Source organism: Lynx rufus, unplaced genomic scaffold (genome assembly GCF_022079265.1).
Source record: "Lynx rufus isolate CCGP_SWC_20201006 ecotype Redwood Valley unplaced genomic scaffold, mLynRuf1.p SCAF_14, whole genome shotgun sequence".
NCBI lineage: Eukaryota > Metazoa > Chordata > Mammalia > Carnivora > Felidae > Lynx > Lynx rufus.
The window spans coordinates 48,895,564-48,917,489 of record NW_025814828.1 but is presented as its reverse complement, the minus strand read 5'-3'; the positions used below and the strand labels follow the sequence as shown (position 1 = coordinate 48,917,489).

General features: G+C 36.9%; 1 protein-coding gene across 3 annotated transcripts in view; it reads left to right on the top strand.

Moving 5' to 3' along the window:
• The window catches only part of BRWD3 (bromodomain and WD repeat domain containing 3), a 250,993-nt gene that overhangs the window by 179,549 nt on the left and 49,518 nt on the right, over window positions 1-21,926 (top strand). For all 3 annotated transcript variants that reach the window (XM_047076281.1, XM_047076280.1, XM_047076279.1), the window contains exons 25-33: window positions 3,924-4,031; window positions 5,450-5,574; window positions 6,759-6,841; window positions 8,194-8,305; window positions 9,266-9,327; window positions 9,418-9,573; window positions 10,226-10,346; window positions 11,351-11,476; window positions 11,565-11,643. In XM_047076281.1, the coding sequence (XP_046932237.1) occupies window positions 3,924-4,031; window positions 5,450-5,574; window positions 6,759-6,841; window positions 8,194-8,305; window positions 9,266-9,327; window positions 9,418-9,573; window positions 10,226-10,346; window positions 11,351-11,476; window positions 11,565-11,643 (972 nt within the window). The remainder of the gene's footprint in view (window positions 1-3,923; window positions 4,032-5,449; window positions 5,575-6,758; window positions 6,842-8,193; window positions 8,306-9,265; window positions 9,328-9,417; window positions 9,574-10,225; window positions 10,347-11,350; window positions 11,477-11,564; window positions 11,644-21,926) is intronic.

Genomic DNA, 21,926 nt, shown 5'->3' with positions numbered 1-21,926 from the left:
TCTCTCTCTCTTTCTCTCAAATAATAAACGTTAAAATTTTTTTAAATAAATAAACTTAAAAAAATGTAAAATCCCCTACTATTGTATAACTACCAATTAGTTCCTCTATGTTTGTTATTAACTGTTTCATATATTTGATTGTTCCATTGTTGGGTGCATACATATTTACAATTGTTATATCTTTGTGATTGTCCCCTTTATTATGCTATCTTGCCCTTTTTATCTCTTGTTACAGTCTTTGTTTTAACGTCTGGTTTGTCTGATATAATTATTGCTACTGTAGGTTTCTTTTGACATGCATTTGAATGATAAATCCTTCTCCATCCCCTTGATTTCAATCTGTAGACATCTTTAGGTCTGAAATGAGTTTCTTATAGACAGTGTATAGATGGGTCTTGTGTTTTTATCTACTTTATCTATTCTTATATCCTAGGTCTTTTGATTAGAGTATTTTGTCCATTTACCTTCAGAGTAATTCAGATTTGAATTTAGTACCATTTTATTACTTGATTTATCATTGTTTCTGAGATTTTCTCTAATCCTTTCTAGTCTTTGTAATTTTTTTGTCTCTGCTTTCCCCTCAGAGTCCCCTTTAATATTTCTTGGAAGGGCTGGTTTAGTGGTCACACACTCCCTTCAGTTTTTGTTTGGGAAACTCTTTATCTCTCCTATTCTGAATGATATCTTTGCTGGATAGGGCATTCTTGACTGCAGATTTTTCCCATTCAGAACTTTGCATGTATCATGCACTCCTCTCTGGCTGGCCAAGTTCCTTTCAGGAAATCTGCAGCTGCCTGTGTCTTTTCTCTTGTAGTTAAGGACTTCTTTTCTCTTGCTGACTTTCAGACTTGACTTTATCACTGTATTTTACACATTTAATTATAGTATGTCTTTGTTTGGCCTGCTTTTGTTTATTTTGATGCAAGTTCTCTGTGCCTCCTGGATCCAGATGTCTGTTTTCTTCCCCATTAGGGAGGGTCTCAGCTATTGTTTCTTCAAGTACATTTTCTATGCCCTTTTCTCTCTTCTTCCTCTTTGACTCCTGTAATGTGTATGCTGTTAATTTGATTAAGTCACTGAATTCTCTAAATCTATTCTGTTGCATAATTCTTTCTCTCATTTGTTTAGCTTCATTACTTTACATTACTTTGTATTCTAGGTCACTAATTCATTCCTTTGCTTCTTCCAGCCTGCAGTTCATTGCCTCAAGCATGTTTCTAATCTCTTCTATTTCACTCTTCATATCTGATTGTTTTTTAACTCTTTTATCTCTGTCTTAAGGGTGTCACTGATGTCTTCTTTTTTTTAAAAAATATTCATTTTTAGGAGAGAGAGAGGGAGACAGAGTGAGAGCGGGGGAGGGGCAGAGAGAGAGGGAGACACAGAAACCTAAGTAGGCTCCAGGCTCTGAGCTATCAGCACAGACTTGAATTCAGGAACCCATGAACCGTGAGAGCATGACCTGAACCGAAGTCTGACACTTAACTGACTGAGCCACCCAGGTGCCCCTGATGTCTTCTTTTTTCAGTATCAGTATCCTTATGATTATTGGTTTAAATTTTCCATCAGGCATGTTATTTATATCTGTTTCACTTAGATCTCTGGCCTGTGACTTTATCTTGTTCTTTCATTTGGATGAATTCCTCCATCTTGTTATTTTGTCTAAGTCTTTGCCTTCTTCTCTTCTTTTTTATAAAAAAAAAAAAAAGTTATGCATCCGTCTCCTAAAAGTAATGGCCTTATTAAGAAGAGATTATGTAGGGCTCAGGGCCTGGCACTTCAGGGAGTGTCTCAGATGTGTGCTGCTTGAACTCTGCTGTTGTGTTTTGGCTGCTCTATTCTTCAGGCTGTTCATCTGCAGAGGCTCTTCTTGCCTGCTGTGGGCTGACTTTGGTCCCCAGGCCTGAATGTGATGAGTTTTAACTAAGTGGGCTCTGATCTTGTGTAATGAGACCTGTCACCACCTCCATCAGAACTGGGGCCCTGTAGTACTCTCTGGTAGGAAGACTTGGTGTGGGCAGGGGTTTCTTCTGGTCTTCTGGGAGAGGGGCCTGTTCCACTGGGACTAAGGCAAGCCTGACTGAGAAGGGCAGTTCCACCAGAGCACAGGGGTGTGGGGAAGCTAGGCAGCCAATGTTAGTGTTTTGCTGCTTCCTGTGGTGGCTGCGTGTTTATAGTTAGAGGCAGGGGAGGGAAATGGCACCATCCACCTCCTTTGTTCCCAGAGAGATGTCTCTGTGAATGCTTCCTCTCAGGGACATATTCCAAGAAGAGCAAAAAATCTCCCTAGTGTGTGCCCCATGCACGCTTCAGATAACTGTATCCCTACTGTCTGCACCCGAGTTGTTTGCCTGCCTTCTCTCTAGCAGTAGGGCAGTGCCCTCCTGGCTCTATACCAGCCAAACACACTGTTCTTTAAAACTCTAGACTTTAACAAAGCCCGACTTATTGCAAGACCTCACAAAATTCATCCCCTGTCTTTTTCCAAGCCAATGGCTTTGGGGAAATGTTCTCCTTGTGTGTACCCCTATGAGCTCCTCTCTCCCACTTCATGACCATGGCTCCCTCCCCTTTGCATTACCCACAATCTGTTTCTCCCCTAACCCATGTCTCCACTTCTTACCTTCTTCAGTTAGGCCTCTTCTCTCCCTTCAGTTTTGAAGTTTGTTCTGCCAGTCTTCAGGTCCATTCCTGTGGTATTTAGGATGATTTGAAATTTATCTAGTTGTGTTTCTTGGAATGAAAGGAGCCTGGGATCTTCCTGCTCTGCTGCCGTCTTCCTCTAAGGAGAGTTATCTTTAATTAATCTTAGAAATCTTTACAAAAGAGAACAAGAATCTGTATATTATATGTCTGATGAGACACCTCTCTTATATAAGACCATATTTACCTTGGTGGAATCACTTTCCCTCTACTTTGTTAAATTTAGAATATGCTTATATGCCTCAGGAGTAGTGTGTATTAAGTAATGATAATTGTGCAGGTAATGGAGGAGGTATATAAGTGAGTCCGTCAGTGAAATACATAAATGAAAGAATGTTTTTAAAGAACTCGTAAAACTCATACTTCTTCTAATGGAGGAGATATATAAGTGAATCAGACAGTGAAATACATAAATTAAATGTTTTTAAAGAATTCATAAAATTGATACTTTTTATAAAACCAATCTCTTAATGGCACCATTACTTTTTACTTTAAATGTTAAGCCTTCAGTATTTTGCCTGGAATGGCCATAGCCACAGATCATTGCCTTTGAAAATACTCATGTTTACCAGTTTAACTTAAATGCCAACTTCTCCTGGATGTTATTCCTACTTTCCATTTACCTGCTGCTCTTTCCTCCTGAGCTTTCACCTAAGTTATTTCTCTCTTACGATATTTAGTATATTCAGCCTTATATTATACTCATATGTTTACCTGTCTGCCCATATCCTCGAGGGAAAGGATTTTATTTTGGTATGTTACCACTGCACCCAGTGCCTTGTACACATATGTTCAATCAATATTTGTTGTATACAGTAATATATATGTAATAAATTATATGTGAATAACGTGGTTATTATTGATATTTTTACTCTTATAGTTTGAAAAATAGTACTTTAAAATATGATCAGTTCTGTGTACATTTGTCATTGGTTCCTCTTCAGAAATTTATGAAGCAGCTAGAAGGAAAAGGATTGTGTATACAATGTTTATATGCAATACTTATATGCAGTGTTTTTATGCAGTACTTAGTACAGGCAACATAGACATGAATACTGAATGAACATTATTTGATAGTGACAAATAATTATACATTTTTTTCAAAATTATAATTTTGTTGTAAACAGAAGAAGACATTTGTAACAGTATATAGTGGGATACATAGAGTTGTTAATTAAATAGGATACTGCTTGTTAATACCTTATGTTTTTTTGTTTTAGCTTATCTATTTCAGGCAAGGACATGAAGCTTATGTGCGGGCTGTAAGGAAGTCAAAAATATACAGCCTTAATTTACAAAAACAGCCATGGAATAAAATGGATCTCAGGGTAAGTTGGCCAAATTCATAAACTATGAAGTAGTTTTGATACTTCATAAACTAACTGAAGTAGCTTTGGAATTAAGTTACTTGCCTATATATAGCTTTTTCTCAGTTTCGTACATATTTCATTATTGATTGTGTGTCTAAGATAAGGAGATGTACCATACTCTTGTACATGTGTTATGGGTCCCATTTTATGTTTGCTAAAATTTGTATGCTATTGGTTGTCTTGATTATTTGACCTAATTTTCTTCAAGCTTCAAGTCGTCTAGTGTATACCATTCTATATTTGGAGCAAAGCAGTAGTTCCCTGGTGTGGTTATTTTCCTGAGCAGCTTTGTATATTCGGAGGCTCTATAAACTGACTTTGTGTGTGGATTACACACACACACTGGAACCTCAAGGTTCCAGTGGCTTTAAGTAAAAATCATAAATATCATAAATCCCAAGAAACTCAGAACTTTGTGGTACTTTATGGATTATCATTTTTGATACAGTACCTATATAGCTACATGGTATTGAGTAAAATAGGTATGTTTAATATTTTGGAGGTTTTTCTGACTGTAAATACATATTCATTCCTTCATAAATACATAGATACATACATCATCATTTCTAGTTAGGTTTATGCATGTTTTCTTCTTTTGTTTTTCCAACTTGAAGAACAAGAGACTTAAGAGCAGTGTTACAGTGGTTTTTCAGGTAAATGAAGGATTGTTGTGTGATGATACTTAGCAGGAAGCATACATGAAAGAATGTAGATTTATTGAAACAAAGATTTAGATACTTGTAAAATATTGTATTAAGGTTGTGAGGTATGAAAATATCTTATCAAGTGAGCTTTACACAATCATCTCCTGGGAGATAAGGATGCTATCACTATTCTAAATCAGGTGAAAGTAGAGTAAAACAAGTCACTATGCCCATAAGGCTCAGTTTTGCCAACTGCTAAGTATGACTAATAATCAGTTATGAGAGTGGTTTATAAAATAATATTGTAGGCATTAAAATATGTAAGCCCTTTCCCCAAATATACACATACATGTCTACCTGCATACTTACATAATATATGTCTTAACCAGGCAAAAACATCATAATCCCTTGGGGAATTCTTTCAAAATATGTATGACTAAACTTGTACCCCAGACCTACTGAATTCAATTCTATAGGAGTAAGTTTTGAGAATATGAATTTTAAAAATGTTCTCAAGGGGATTTGGTTGCTTATCCTTGGTTTAGAGCCCTGAAGTATACTATGACTTGATATTGTCAAGGACTATGTCTTACTGCCTTTAACACATAGTGGAATGCTTAGTATTTGGTGGGTATTCAGATAGTTTTTTAATTGTTCAAAAATAATGAAATAATATGCAACTGTCAGGCATTTATATTGAAAGTAATGATTTATTGATATTCTCATGAATAGGAACAAGAGTTTGTTAAGATTGTAGGAATCAAATATGAGGTTGGACCACCTACACTGTGTTGCTTGAAGCTTGCATTTCTGGACCCCATTTCAGGCAAAATGACTGGAGAATCTTTTTCCATTAAGTGAGTAGCTGTCTCTGGTTGTGTGTGTGCGTGTATGTGTGTGTGTGTGTGTGTGTGTTTTAATCCCAATCATTTATTCTGCAGAGTACAAGGCTTGATGGGAGAGAAAATACTATAGTACTATGGGCTTTAGAGTTTTAAAGACCAGGGTTTAATGTTTAATTCTTTTTTTTACACGTAATAGCTATATATATATACATATTTATAAACTTCCATGTGTGTGCATGCATGTGTGTGTGTAGCAAACATATATGTACTGCAGTATGTTTTTGTGTGTATACAGTTAACCCTTGAACAATGTGGGGACTTATGGGTACTGACCCCCCCACAGTTGAAAATCTGTATGTAACTGTTGACTCCCCAAAAACTTAACTACTAATAGCCTGCTGTTAAACAGAAGCCTTATTGATAAAATAAACTTTTGACTAATATGTATTTTGTATGTTTTATGTATTATATATAGTATTCTTACAATAAAGTAAGCAAGAGAAAATAAAATGTAATTAAGAAAATCATAAAGAGAGAGAAAATATATTTACAGTATATATATGCATATTTATTGAAAAAAGTCTGCATATAAGTTGACCTGCAGGGGTTCAAACCTGTATTGTTTAAGGATCAACTGGATATATATCTGTGAGCAAGTTACTTAACCTCTCTGAATTTATGCCTTCATCTGCAAATGTAAATGTTAGTAACTGCCTCAAGATTGTTGTGATGAATTAAAAGAAAAACCTTTATAAATGCCTAATGGTGTGGTTGAAACATGGTAGTTGCTTTTAGAAGTAAAATAATAATAATAAAAGAAATGATTAGTCAGCGGCACATTTCTTAGAGTTTGAAATCTGAGGAGATGAAAGAACATCAATTCATACTTTTCTAATTATAGACTCTTTTATATTAAGAGCCCTTAATATTATTTTATTTTATTAATTTTATTAATATAAAATACCTTATACTAAGCTTTAAGGACCTTCATTGGTGTCTTTATGTTATTAAAGTGATAGAGTAATAGGCAGGGGACTAACAAAAGCAGATGGAGTTTAAGTAAAGACATTTGCAGGAACCTTGAGGCTTACAACATTTTTTAAATGACTCCACTTTAAACATAGATCTCTGGATATTTAGTATCATATGCTGTTATATTTGTATATTGATTCATATGTGCTTTATTTTTTATACAGGTATCATGACATGCCAGATGTCATTGACTTCCTTGTGCTACATCAGTTTTATAATGAAGCCAAAGAAAGGAACTGGCAGATTGGTGAGTATAAAATTCTCACTTAATAACAATTAAGTTTGAAATAGAGTAACATTTTAATTATAATTTAATAGAAATAAGCTAGTATAGGGGCGCCTGGGTGGCGCAGTCGGTTAAGCGGCCGACTTCAGCCAGGTCACGATCTCGCGGTCCGTGAGTTCGAGCCCCGCGTCGGGCTCTGGGCTGATGGCTCAGAGCCTGGAGCCTGTTTCCGATTCTGTGTCTCCCTCTCTCTCTGCCCCTCCCCCGTTCATGCTCTGTCTCTCTCTGTCCCAAAAATAAATAAACGTTGAAGAAAAAAATTAAAAAAAAAAAAAAAAGAAATAAGCTAGTATAACATCTAGTTGGTAAAAGCTGTTAACCAAATTAGAAAAATCAAATTAAATTTTCCTTCTCAGTTATGTTTAGGTGATTTTATGCACATTGTGTTTAGCATATAACCTCTAATCTTTCTGAAAATATCTAATCCATTAGAATACAAATCTGAATTTAAAAAAAAACCATCAAATGTCACTTGCCCTAATATAGAGTACTGCCTAATATAGAGTACTTAACACTTGGGCTCTTAAGCAGGCCATTACTGATTGTGATTTTCTTTCTTTCTTTCTCTATCACTCTTTCTCTCTCTCTCTCACTCTGTTTCTCTCTGTACCTCTACCTGTTTCTGCACCTTTTCTCTTCCTCTCCCTTTCCCTCCTCTCCTATCCCTTCCTTTAACCCTTCACTAGCTATTTGATCTTGGGCAAGTTTTTAATCTCTCTGTGTCCCACTTCCATTATCTTTATGATAACAATCACATCAGAACACACCTACAAGGTGATGTGAGCAATAAATGATAGCACTTAAAATGGAACCTAAATATGTAAAATTTATACTGTGTAAATAGTTGCTATTAGTACTTTTGAATTCTCCTTTCTTATGTGGGAGAAACATTTTTGTCTACAATGGTTTGGTTTTATAATCCTTAGCCCTTTAGAGGCAGAATAGTATGAAGAGATTATTAAAGGCAAAAAGCTGAAAGCAAAGAGGAAAAGAACTGTAGTAACATACGTACAGTACAAGAAAAAGTATGCCTAATAATGATCCTAAGTAATTGATAAAAATTAGATTATATGTGGTAACATTTATTTAAGAAGACATGGACATATTTGATTTATCTCAGAAAGATTACTAGTACTTGGAAGTCAAAACCTTAGAGTAAAATATAAAATTTACTTATCTGGGAAACTCAGATTGAAACCTCTAATAATGCTAGATACAAGGCTACTTTGTCCAACAAAAAGTAGCAATTTAAAGTGTGAACAAAGCTGTTACTCTCAAAAACATCCTTTTAAGAATTTCCAAAAATATTATAGGTGATAGATTCCGCAGTATAATTGATGATGCCTGGTGGTTTGGGACTGTGGAGAGTCAGCAACCTTTTCAACCAGAGTATCCTGATAGTTCTTTCCAGTGCTACAGTGTTCAGTAAGTACAGTTATGGTATTTTATGCCTGATATAATACTGTGGTACTATATGGACTTTCTGACCCTACCAGGAATACTACGTTGTTACTTTGACTTATCTTTATCTAACCTGTACCATTAAGGAAGTAATCCTGGTACCTGTAAGGAAGGAATTTGATGATAAACCTCTTGGTCCAATATGCATGCTAAAACAAAGCAGGAACTGAAGACTTATTTGTACCTCCCTTATGCCTGTATTTTCTTTTAAGTATTTCTGTTTTAGACAAGAATTGCAACTATTATTTCATGAAGAATCCTGAAATTAATTCATTGTTTAAAGTAATTGTTTGGAACATAGCAATAAATATTAGTACCCAGTCTTTTATTTAATGGTATGAATTCTGGGCACAGGTGACTGTATTATGTTTGGACGTACTATTTGTCTACAACATTTACTTTAGTTTTTCATTAAATACCAGCATTGTAAGATTCTTAATGAATGAAATTTTCTTCTCAAGAATGATTAATGTTTATTCTGTGAGGACTGACTTTAATTTTGCATATTGTGGATCACAAGGGAATAATAAAATTTTGGAGATGCTGTTATTCTTAAACTATTAGGATAAAGTAGATTATCTCACAGAAAGAATTGATCTATTAAAATTGACTTTCTTAACCTGAAAGGAATTTTCCAAAGAGGTCTTTTCGTTTATGTACCCTGGGCTAATATTGAATACATGCTTGATTGGAATCCAAACAAAAAACCAAGTAAAACTAAGTGTAAGTTTACTGCTTTCTCTATTTCATATTGGTGAACTATAATTAAAGGTTAATCATCTACTTATGTAAGTGAAATTGTACTTTAAGGAAAACTGTATTGCCCTTTTCCAAATTTTACCCCCAGGAAGTCATGCAAATTATGGTGATATATAAAAGTAAGTGTCCTGTGAATTTTATTTGTATCTTGTTATTTTTTAATAGCTGGGACAATAATGAGAGAGAAAAGATGAGCCCCTGGGATATGGAGCCAATTCCAGAAGGAAGTAAATATGCTTTTAAAAATGAATTATAATTCAGTATCAGTAGCACAGTATTGGAAACTAATCATTTCTGATTTTTAATCTTATACATAGCTGCCTTTCCAGATGAAGTTGGTGCTGGTGTTCCTGTGTCCCAGGAGGAACTGACTGCTTTGCTATACAAACCCCAGGAAGGAGAGTGGGGGGCTCACTCCAGAGATGAGGAATGTGAACGGGTTATTCAGGGCATCAACCACCTTCTGTCCCTGGGTACGGTGAATATGAAAGAATATTAGGAAGGAACAAGGAAAACCAGCAGAATTTTAAGTTCTATAAAAGGAAATATATTTTTCACTGTATACTTTTAACTCAAGAGGCACTTTTAATCAAGTGATTCTAGTTTTAATATTAATATTTTATATGTTTGGCCAGTGTAATGATTGATAAATTTTTTTCTATTCTCTGGGAGCTTATATAATAGTGAAGACGTGGTATATACTGGTCTTTTACTTTCTTGAGTCACTTTGGCTCTCTAGCTATTCTCTGTGCTTGACTTTGGTTGAGTTTTTTGATACACAGTGGATGAGTAATACTTTTTACTTACATGTATAAGCTATATTATCTAAAACATATCACTTGAGCTGTTTGGCATTTATCCAGAAAAGACAGATTTGAAGTTCTCCTTTTATTCATCTCATTGCACCTGATTTGAACCAATGTATCATACATGATTCATAGATATTATGTCCAAATAAAAAGAGTAACATTTTAATGATACTTGTCTAATATTTGCATAATTGGATCATTTAATTTTAGTAATGTAGTATATTGTCCTCCCTTCTGATTTATAAAGTGTTTGTTTGTTAACATGAAACATTAATATCTTTTATAACTACCTTTTTTGATTTTGGTAATGTTATAGATTTTGCCAGCCCTTTTGCTGTTCCAGTGGATCTCAGTGCCTATCCCTTGTATTGTACAGTAGTTGCTTATCCAACTGACCTCAACACCATCAGGCGGAGACTTGAAAATCGCTTTTACAGGTCTGTTTAGTTTTATTATTTATAAAGTTTATAGCTTTACATCTTTTGTGTTCCTTTTTGTATAATGATACAGTGAGATCTGTGTTTTCTTACTATAAAATAATCATTCAGTATACTCCAAAATTTCTTCTAAAGATTTGGAACACTAATTTACCTTTTTTGATAGATTCTCAGTCTTCCAGGGTAAGGAGTATGGAATAAAGGACAGAGAAGAAATTATGAGTAGCACAAATCACATGTGAAACAAAAACTATTATTAACTTTAGTTTATTAAAGGCAGATTAAGTAAGTGGTTTGTGGATTCATCATGATTAAGGTGCTCTAGAAAGTTGGAGCATGTTTAAATCCCTTGTTGAGGAATTAGGCAGCAGTTAGATTTAATTGCCAGCCCTAAAATGTGTTTACATAAAGGGCCAAGTAAATTTTTTTCTTCATTTCAGTTGGGAGTCAATTATGAGAGAGTAGTAGAGGGCACCCTTTGGTACATCTCTAACCCCAGAGTCCACTGTGTCCTAATCACAGTTATTCCAACATGAGCTGGCTATAAATATAGCCAATTGAGTATATTTTATAACATTACCTACAATTTAATTTGATAATACATATCATAAAAGTAACTACATAAAATTATTTTTCTGAAACCTGGTTTCTTTTTTTTTCTTGATCTTCTCATTTCTTCCACTGAAAACTAAACATTTCCTTGACTTTATCAAAACACTGTGTTTATACTTATTTCGTTAAAATCCCTGTTTACCCATTATGTCCTGGGTCAGTTCTTTCCAATATGCAGTCCACTGGTTCTTAATGCTTCCTACACTTCAAATACTGTAACTATATACCTTTATATTAGTGCATATCAGTTATACACATATATTAAGTTACATACATGTATTAGAACACCTTTGACATGCCATGATTGAGTGCCTAGTTGTTCTATGTTGTAAATTCTTAGAACAGACTTTATATGTATCAAAAAAGTAACAGGGTTATTTTTTCTTTCATAGGAGAATATCAGCATTAATGTGGGAGGTTCGCTACATTGAGCATAATGCCAGGACTTTCAATGAGCCAGATAGTCCTATAGTTAAAGCAGCCAAAATTGTAACTGATGTCTTACTTCGATTTATTGGGTAAGAAGCAGTTTTATCTTCCAGAGGAGCTGACTTCTGATTTTAAAAATAATATATTGAAGTATCTTTTGACTTACTTGTTTCTTAGGGATCAGAGCTGTACTGATATATTGGATACTTACAATAAAATTAAAGCAGAAGAACTAAACAGCACTGATGCAGAAGAGGTGAGAATCACAGCATGATTAATAGGCATGAATTTCTTTTCTGTTTTTCAAAATACAGTAAGTATTGTGTGTGTTATAACTGGCTATAAGCATTGAAACTGATTTCTGAAAATTGGCTAATCACCTTCATCTTTTTATATTCAACTCTTTAGCCTGTATTTAGATGTATACCAGAAATGTGCTGGTGCTAAAATTTTTTGAGACACGTGGCCAGTCGTTCTTATGGACTCAGCGGGTTTCAGTGATGAGAAATCACCACTTGATTTTCCAGCCTTAAAAACAAGACAAGGCAGATTTCAGGTAAATGAGTCTAACAGACATGGAGCACCTGCCATGGACTAGAGGAACAAACAGTGGTTTCTTATCTAAAGTAGACAGCCTGGACTGGACTACCCCTGAACCAAATTCATACATTTTATTAGATTGTATCAGATCTATTGGATCCTGGAAGAGACAGGGGAAGATGGCGGCATAGGGGGACACTGGGCTCACCTCTTCCTGCTGATTGCTTAGATTCCACCCACATCTGCCTAAATAACCCAGGAAACTACCAGAAGACTAGCAGAATGGACTCTCTGGAGCCAAGTGTACTAAAGAGGCCCACAGAAGAGGGTAGGAAGGGCGGAAAGGTGGTGCGAGCTACACGGACTGGAAGACTGGCAGGAGGGAGCCGGGGCAGCAGAAGGGCAGCCCGTCCAGCAAGGCAGAGCCCCCAAGTCTGGCTTGCAAACACAGAGGGGCCGGACTCCATGAGTCCTGACAGCCATAAGGACATAACAGCTGGAATGTTAAAAGTCAACAGCTCTGCTCCACCAGAGGGAGGGCAAGACGACACTGGGAGGGAGAGTTGTTGAGCCCTGGAAGACAGAGCTCAGCTTGGCGGGGGAACAAAGGCACTGGCAAGCACAGTCTCCCTCTCCCATACCCCAGCTGAAATTTCAAAGGGAACCAGTTCCCATCACCGAACTTGCTTCCCCAATGCTGTACTTCTGTAGATCCATCCCTCCGACAGACCTGCCTCCCTCCCGGTGCTGCAGTGCCCCTCCCGCAGGGGACCACTGACACCAAACCGAGTTAAACCTGCCCTTCCCACCCCCCCATGCACCTTGCTGATCCACCCTGGCTAATACGCCAGATCCCATCAAACCAGCACCACAAGCCTGGCAGTGTGCAAGTAGTCCAGACTGGGGCCACAGCACTCCACAGTGAGCCCTGCCCCTGGGAGAGGGGAAGATAAGGTACACAACAGTCTGTGGCCCCAGCGGTGGGCTGGGGACAGACATCAGGTCGGATTGCAGCCCTGCCCACCAACACAAGTTTCTCCTGACAGCACAGGGGAAGTACCCTGCAGTTTGGAGCCACCCCAGGGACTACCCAAAATGACGAACCGGAAGAATTCTCCTCAAAAGAAACTCCAGGAAGTAGCAACAACTAACAAATTGATCAAAACGATTTCAGCAATATAAATAGGAATAAGAATTTAGAGTAATAGCCATAAAATTAATTCCTGGGCTTGAAAAAAGCACAGAGGACAGCAGAGAATCTATTGCTACAGAGATCAAGGGACTAATAAATAGTCATGAGGAGCTAAAAAAATGCCATAAATGAGGTGCAAAGTAAAGTGGAGGCGACCACAGCTTGATTTGAAGAGGCAGAGGAGAGAATAGGTGAATTACAAGATAAAATTATGGAAAAACAGGAAACTGAGAAAAAGAGAGATAAATCCAGGAGTATGAGGGGAGAATTAGAGAACTAAGTGAGACAATCAAATGGAACAATACCTGTATCATAGGAATTCCAGAAGAAGAAGAGGGAAAGGGGCTGAAGGTGTACTTGAAGAAATCATAGCTGAGAATTTCCCTGATCTGGGGAAGGAAAAAGGCATTTAAATCCTAGAGAAACAGATAAATCCCTTCAGACATAACTTGAATCCATCTTCTGCTCAACATATCATACGGAAACTGGCAAAATACAAGGATAAAGAGAAAATAAAGCAGCTGGGGATAAACAAGCTCTAACTTAAAAAGGTACACACATAACAGTAGTGGCAGACCTGTCTATGGGAACTTGGCAGGCCAGAAAGCAATGGCAGGAAATCTTCAATATGATGAACAGAAAAAATATGCAGCCGAGAATCCTTTATCGAGCAACTCTGTCATTCAGAATAGAAGAAGAGAGAAAGGTTTTCCCAAACAAACAAAAACTGAAGGAATTTATCACCACTAAACCAGCCCTACAAGAGATCCTAAGGGGAACTCTCTGAGTGAAATGTTGCAAGGACCGCAAAGTACCAGAGACATCACTACAAGCATGAAACCTACAGACATCACAATGACTGTAAACCCATATCTTTTAAATAATAACACTGAATGTAAATGGACGAAATGCTCCAACCAAAAGACATAGGGTACCAGAATGAATAAAAAAATAAGACCCATCTATTTGCTGTCTAAAAGAGACTCATTTTAGAACTGAGGACACCTTCAGGTTGAAAGTGAGGGGATGGAGACCTATCTATCATGCTATTGGAAGTCAGAAGAAAGCTGGAGTACCCTTACTTATATCAGACAAACTAGACTTTAAAGGCTGTAACAAGAGACTAAGAAGGCCGTTAATAATAGTTACAGGGTCTTTCCATCGGGAAGAGGTAACAATTATAAAAGTCTATGTGCTAAATACAGGAGCCTCCAAATATATAAAACAATCACAAACATAAGCAACCTTATTGATAAGAATGTGGAAATTGCAAGAGACTTTAATACTCCACCTACAACTATAGATCGATCATCCAGACAGAGGTTCAATAAACAAGCAAGGGCCCTGAATGATACACTGGATCTGATGGACTTGAGACATACATTTAGAACTCTGCATCACAAAGCAACAAAATATACTTTCTTCTCGAGTGCACATGGAACATTCTCCAAGATAGATCACATACTGGGTCACAAAACAGCCCCTTAAGAAGTATAAAAATATTGAGATCATACCATGCACACTTTCAGACCACAGCGATATGAAACTTGAAATCAACCACAGGAAAAAGTCTGGAAAACCTCTAAAAGCATGGAGGTTAAAGAACACCCTACTAAAGAATGAATGGGTCAACCAGTCAATTAGAGAAGTAATTAAAAAATATATGGAAACAAATGAAAATACAACAATCCAAATGCTTTGGGATGCAGTGAAGGCAGTCCCGAGAGGAAAATACATTGCAATCCAGGCCTATCTCAAGAAACAAGAATAATCCCAGATGCAAAATCTTAACAGCACACCTAAAGGAAATAGAAGCAAAGAAGCAAAAACACCCCAAACCCAGCAGAAGAGAAATAATAAAGATCAGAGCAGAAATAAACAATATAGAATCTAAAAAAAACTGTAGAGCAGATCAGTATAAAGATGAGTTGGTTTTTTGAAAAAATAAACAAAAGTGATAAACCTCTAGCTAGGCTTCTCAAAAAGAAAGGGGAGTTTACCCAAATAGATAAAATCACAAATGTAAATGGATTTCTTACGACCAGTCCCTCAGAAATATAAGCAATCATCAGGGAATACTATGAAAATTTATATGCCAACAAACTGGACAACCTGGAATAAATGGACAAATTCCTAAGCACCCACACACTTCCAAAACTCAAACAGGAAGAAATAGAAAACTTGAACAGACCCATAACCAGTAAAGAAATTGAATCTGTTATCAAAAATCTCCCAACAAATAAGAGTCCAGCACCAGATGGCTTCCCTGTGGAATTCTACCAGACATTTAAAGCAGAGATAATACCTATCCTTCTCAAGCTGTTCCAAAAAATAGAAAGGGAAGGAAAATTTCCAGACTCATTCTATGAAGCCAGCATTACTTTGATTCCTAAACCAGACAGAAACCCAGCAAAAAAAAAAAAAAAAAAAAAAAAAACTACAGACCAATATCCCTGCTGAATATGGATTCAAAAATTCTCAACAGGATACTACCAAATCCAATTCAACAGCATATAAAAGGAATTACTTACCATGATCAAGTGGGATTCATTCTTGGGCTGCAGGGCTGGTACAACATTCTCAAATCAATCAATGTGATACATCACATTGATAAAAGAAAAGAACCATATGATCCTGTCAATCGGTGTAGAAAAAGTATTTGACAAAATTCAGAATCGCTTCTTAATAAAAACGCTTGAGAAAGTCGGGATAGAAGGAACATACTTAAACATCATAAAAGCCATTTATGAAAAGCCCACAGCTAATATCATCCTCAATGGGAAAACTGAGAGTTTTCCCCCTGAGATCAGGAACACGACAGGGATGTCCACTCTCACCGCTGTTATTTAACGTAGTGTTGGAAGTTCTAGCATCAGCAGACAACAAAAGGAAATCAAAGGCATCAAAATTGGCAATGATGATGTCAAGCTTTCACTTTTTGCAGATGACATGATATTATACATGGAAAACCCGACAGACTCCACCAAAAGTCTGCTAGAACTGATACATGAATTCAGCAAAGTCGCAGGATACAAAATCAATGTACAAAAATCAGTTGCATTCTTACACACTAATAATGAAGCAACAGAAAGACAAATAAAGACACTGATCCCATTCACAATTTTACCAAGAAGCATAAAATACCGTGGAATCAACCTAACCAAAGATGTAAAAGATCTGTATGATGAAAACTATAGAAAGCTTATGAAGGAAATTGAAGAAGATATAAAGAAATGGAAAAACATTCTGATTGGAAGAATAAATATTGTTAAAATGTCAATGCTACCCAAAGCTATCTACACATTCAATGCAATCCCAATCAAAATTGCACCAGCATTCTTCTCGAAGCTAGAATAAGCAATCCTAAAATTTGTATGGAACCACAAAAGACCCTGAATAGCCAAGGTAATATTGAAGAAGAAGACCAAAGCAGGGCATCACAATCCCAGACTTTAGCTTCCACTACAAAGCTGTAATCATCAAGACAGCATGGTATTGGCAAAAAACAGACATATAGACCAATGGAATAGAATAGAAACCCCAGAACTAGACCCACAAACGTATGGCCAACTAATCTTTGACAAAGCAGGAAAGAATATCCAATGGAAAAAAGACAGTCTCTTTAACAAATGGTGCTGGGAGAACTGGACAGCAACATGCAGAAGGTTGAAACTAGACCACGTTCTCACACCATTCACAAAGATAAACTCAAAATGGATAAAGGACCTGAATGTGAGATAGGAAACCATCAAAACCCTAGAGGAGAAAGCAGGAAGAAAAATCTTTGACCTCAGCCGCAGCAATTCCTTACTTGACACATCTCGAAAGGCAAGGGAATTAAAAGCAAAAATGAACTATTGGGACCTCATGAAGAGAAAAAGCTTATGCACTGCAAAGGAAACAATCAACAAAACTAAAGTGCAACCAACGATATGGGAAAATGTATTTGCAAATGACATATCAGACAAAGAGCTAGTATCCAACATCTATAAAGAACTCACCAAACTCCACACCCGAGAAACAAATAATCCAGTCAAGAAATGGGCAGAAGACATGAATAGCCACTTCTCTACAGAAGACATCCAGATGGCCAACAGGTATATGAAAAAATGCTCAACGTCACTCCTCTTCAGGGAAATACAAATCAAAACCACACTGAGATGCCACCTCAAGCCAGTCAGAGTGGCTAAAATTTACACATCAGGAGAGTAGATGCTGGAGAGATGTGGAGAAACGGGAGAACCCTCTTGCACTGTTGGTGGGAATGCAAACTGATGCAGCTGCTCTGGAAAACAATGTGGAGTTTCCTCAAAAAATCAAAAATAGATCTACCGTATGACCCAGCAATAGCACTGCTAGGATTTTACCCAAGGGATACAGGAGTGCTGATGCATAGGGGCACTTGTACCCCAATGTTTACAGCAGCACTTTCAACAATAGCCAAATTATGGAAAGAACCTAATTATCCATCAACTTATGAATGGATAAAGAAATTGTGGTTTATATACACAATGGAATACTACATGGCAATGAGAAAGAATGAAATATGGCCTTTTGTAGCAACGTGGATGGAACTGGAGAGTGTTATGCTAAGTGAAATAAGTCTTACAGAGAAAGACAGGTACCTAATATTTTCACTGTTATGTGGATCCTGAGAACCTTAACAGAAGATCATGGGGGAGGGGAAGGAAAAAAAATGTTAGACAGGAAGAGAACCAACACAGAAGAGACTTTAAAAATTGATAATAAACTGAGGGTTGATGGGGATTGGGAGGTAGGGGAGGGTGGGTGATGGGCATTGAGGAGGGCACCTTTGGGAGGAACATTGGGTGTTGTATGGAAACCTATTTGACAATAAATTTCATCTTAAAAAGAAAGAAAACAAGTCAAGGCACTAAATATTTTAAAAGAACAGTTAGTTTTTGGAAATTTTAATAAGGTTATATTTTCTACACCATATATGTAAAATATTAAAGTATTTTTAAATTTCAGGTATGAAAGTCTACATTTTTAATAGTTTCATGGAATTTCTATTTGATATACATTATGGAAATTTATAAACATAAGCCAGTTTTTCTTAATGAAATCAAATTAGTATTAACACCAGACCTTCATGTAACTAATTTCCCCACCCAGCCATATTCCCAATTTACATAAAGCCAACTTTTAATTTTTTTTAATTTTTATTTTTGAGAGATAGAGAGAGAGTGAAAGAGTGGGGGAGGGGCCGAGGGAGAGGGAGACAAAGAATCCCAAGCAACTCCAGGCTCTGAGCTGTCAGCACAGAGCCTGATGCAGGGCTCTAAGCCACAGACAATGAAACCATGACCTGAGCCGGAGCAGACACTCAACTGACTCAACCACCCAGGTGCCCCTACATAAAGCCATTTTTTAGTGCAAGCTGTGATAAAAAGAAGCAAAAACTAAGAAGGGGCTGAAATCAATAATGGAATGTGATATTTCAAAAGTCTTTAGTGGAAAACAATTTGCCCCTAAGATGAGTAATTCAAACATGCAAGATACTATTGAAATGGATATTGTATAGATGTATTTTACATATTTATATTATCTGTACTGTTAATGTCTAGAATAATAAATCTTCACTGTTTTTATTTTCTGTTTTTATTTTTTATTGAGGCATAATGGGCATAAAACATTATATTAGTTTCAGGTGTACAAATGATTCTAAATGTGTATATATTGTGAAAGAATCACCAAATTAAGACTAGTCACCCATACATAGTTTTAACTTTCTCATATAACTTTTAAAATTCATTTTCTTAACAATTTTATATTATATCCCCAAGACTCATTTATTTTGTAACTGAAGCTTCTATGTTTTGACCCACTACACCTGTTTTGGCCCCCCACTCCACTCTGCCCCATCTCTGGCAACTACCAATCTATTTTGTGAATCTATAAATGATTTTTTTAATGTTTTTTGTTTTTTATTAAGTTGTTTTATTTTTCTATTTTTTAAAATTTATGTCCAAATTAGTTAGCATATAGTACAAAAATGATATCAGGAGCAGATTCTTTAGTGCCCCTTACCATTTAGCCCATTCCCCCTTCCACAACCCCCCCCATATCTATCAGTTTGTTCTCCATATTTATGAGTCTCTTCTATTTTGTCACCCTGTTTTTTATTATTTTTCTTTCCATTCCCTTATGTTCATGTTTTGTGTCTTCAAGTCCTCCTATGAGTGAATTCATATGATTTTTGTCTTTCTCTGACTAATTTTACGTAGCATAATATCCTCTGGTTCCATCCACGTAGTTTCAAGTGGCAAGATTTCATTCTTTTTTATTGCCAAGTAATACTCCATTGTATATATATACCACTTCTTTACCCATTCATCCATCGATGGACATTTGGGCTCTTTCCATACTTGGGCCATTGTTGATAGTGCTGCTATAAACATTGGGGTTCTTGTGTTCCTTCATAACAGCACACCTGTATCCCTTGGATAAATACCTAGTAGTGCAATTGCTGGGTCGTAGGGTAGTTCTAGTTTTAGTTTTTTTACGGAACCTCCATACTGTTTTCCAGCATGGCTGCACCAGCTTGCATTCCGAAAACAATAAAAAAGAGATCCTCTTGGGGCGCCTGGGTGGCGCAGTCGGTTAAGCGGCCGACTTCAGCCAGGTCACGATCTCGCGGTCCGTGAGTTCGAGCCCCGCGTCCGGCTCTGGGCTGATGGCTCGGAGCCTGGAGCCTGTTTCCGATTCTGTGTCTCCCTCTCTCTCTGCCCCTCCCCCGTTCATGCTCTGTCTCTCTCTGTCCCAAAAAATAAATAAAACGTTGAAAAAAAAAAAAAGAGATCCTCTTTCTCCACATTCTCGCCAAAATCTGTTGTTACCTGAGTTGTTAATGTTAGCCTTTCTGACACGTGTGACGTGGTATCTCATTGTGGTTTTGTTTTGTAGTTCCCCGATGATGAGTGATATTGAGCATTTTTTCATGTGTTGGTTGGCCATCTGGATGTCTTCTTTGCAGAAGTGTCTATTCATGTGTTTTTCCCATTTCTTAACTGGATTAATTGTTTTTTGGGTGTTGAGTTTGATAAGTTCTTTATAGATTTTTGATAATAACCCTTTATCTGGTATGTCATTTGCAAATATCTTCTCCCATTCTGTCGATCGCCTTTTACTTTTGCTGATTATTTCCTTCGCTGTGCAGAAGATTTTTATTTTGATGAGGTCCCAGGAGTTCATTTTTGCTTTTATTTCCCTTGTCTCTGGATACGTGTTGAGTAAGAAGTTGCTACGGCCAAGATCAAAGAGGTTTTTGCCTGCTTTCTCCTCGAGGATTTTGATGGCTTCCTGTTTTACATTGAGGTCTTTCATCCATTTTCAGTTTATTTTTGTGTATGGTGTAAGAAAGTGGTCCATGTTCATTCTTCTGCATGTCGCTGTCCAGTTTTCCCAGCACCACTTGCTGAAGAGACTGTCTTTATTCCATTGGATATTCTTTCCTGCTTTGTCAAAGATTAGTTGGCCATACTTTGTGGGTCCGTTTCTGGGTTCTCTATTCTGTTCCATTGATCAGAGTGTCTGTTCTTGTGCCAGTACCATACTGTCTTGATGATTACAGCTTGAAGTCTGGGATTGTGATGCCTCCTGCTTTGGTTTCCTTTTTCAAGTTTGCTTTGGCTATTCAGGGTTTTTCTGGTTCCATACAGATTTTAGGATTATTTGTTTTAGCTCCGTGAAGAATGCTGGTCTTATTTTGATAGGGATTGCATTGAATATGTAGATTGCCTTGGGTAGTATCAACATTTTAACAATATTTGTTCTTCCTATCCAGGAGCATGGAATCTTTTTCCTTTTTTTTGTGTCGTCTTCAATTTCTTTCATAAGCTTTCTATAGTTTTCAGTGTATAGATTTTTCACCTCTTTGGTTAGATTTATTCCTAGGTATTTTATGGTTTTTGGTACAACTATAAATGGGAACGATTCCTTGAGTTCTCTTTCTGTCGCTTCATTGGTGGTGTATAGGAATGCAACCGATTTCTGTGCATTGATTTTATATCCTGAAACTTTGCTAAATTCATGAGTCAGTTCTAGCAGTTTTTTGGTGGAATCTTTTGGGTTTTCCCTATAGAGTATCATGTCATCTGCAAAGAGTGAGAGTTTGACCTCCTCCTGGCCGATTTGGATGCCTTTTGTTTCTTTGTGTTGTCTGATTGCAGAGGTTAAGACTTCCAATACTATGTTGAATAAGAGTGGTGAGAGTGGACATCCCTGTCTTGTTCCTGACCTTAGGGGGGAAGCTCTCAGTTTTCCCCATTGAGGATGATATTAGCATTGGGTTGTTCATATATGGCTTTTATGATCTCGAGGTATGATCCTTCTATCCCTATTTTCTTGAGGGTTTTTATCAAGACAGGATGCTGTATTTTGTCAAATGCTTCCTCTGCATCTATTGAAAGGATCATATGGTTCTTGTCCTTTCTTTGATTGATGTGATGAATCACGTTAATTGTTTTGTGGATATTGAACCAGCCCTGCATCCCAGGTAGAAATCCCACTTGGTCGTGGTGAATACTTTTTTTAATGTATTGTTGGATCCGGTTGGCTAATATCTTGTTGAGGATTTTTGCATCCTTGTTCATCAGGGAAATTGGTCTATAGTTCTCCTTTTTAGTGGGGTCTCTGTCTGGTTTTGGAATCAAGGTAATGCTGGCTTCATAGAGTTTGGAACCTTTCCTTCCATTTCTATTTTTTGGAACAGCTTCAAGAGAATAGGTGTGAACTCTTCCTTAAATGTTTGGTAGAATTCCCCTGGAAAGCCATCTGGCCCTGGA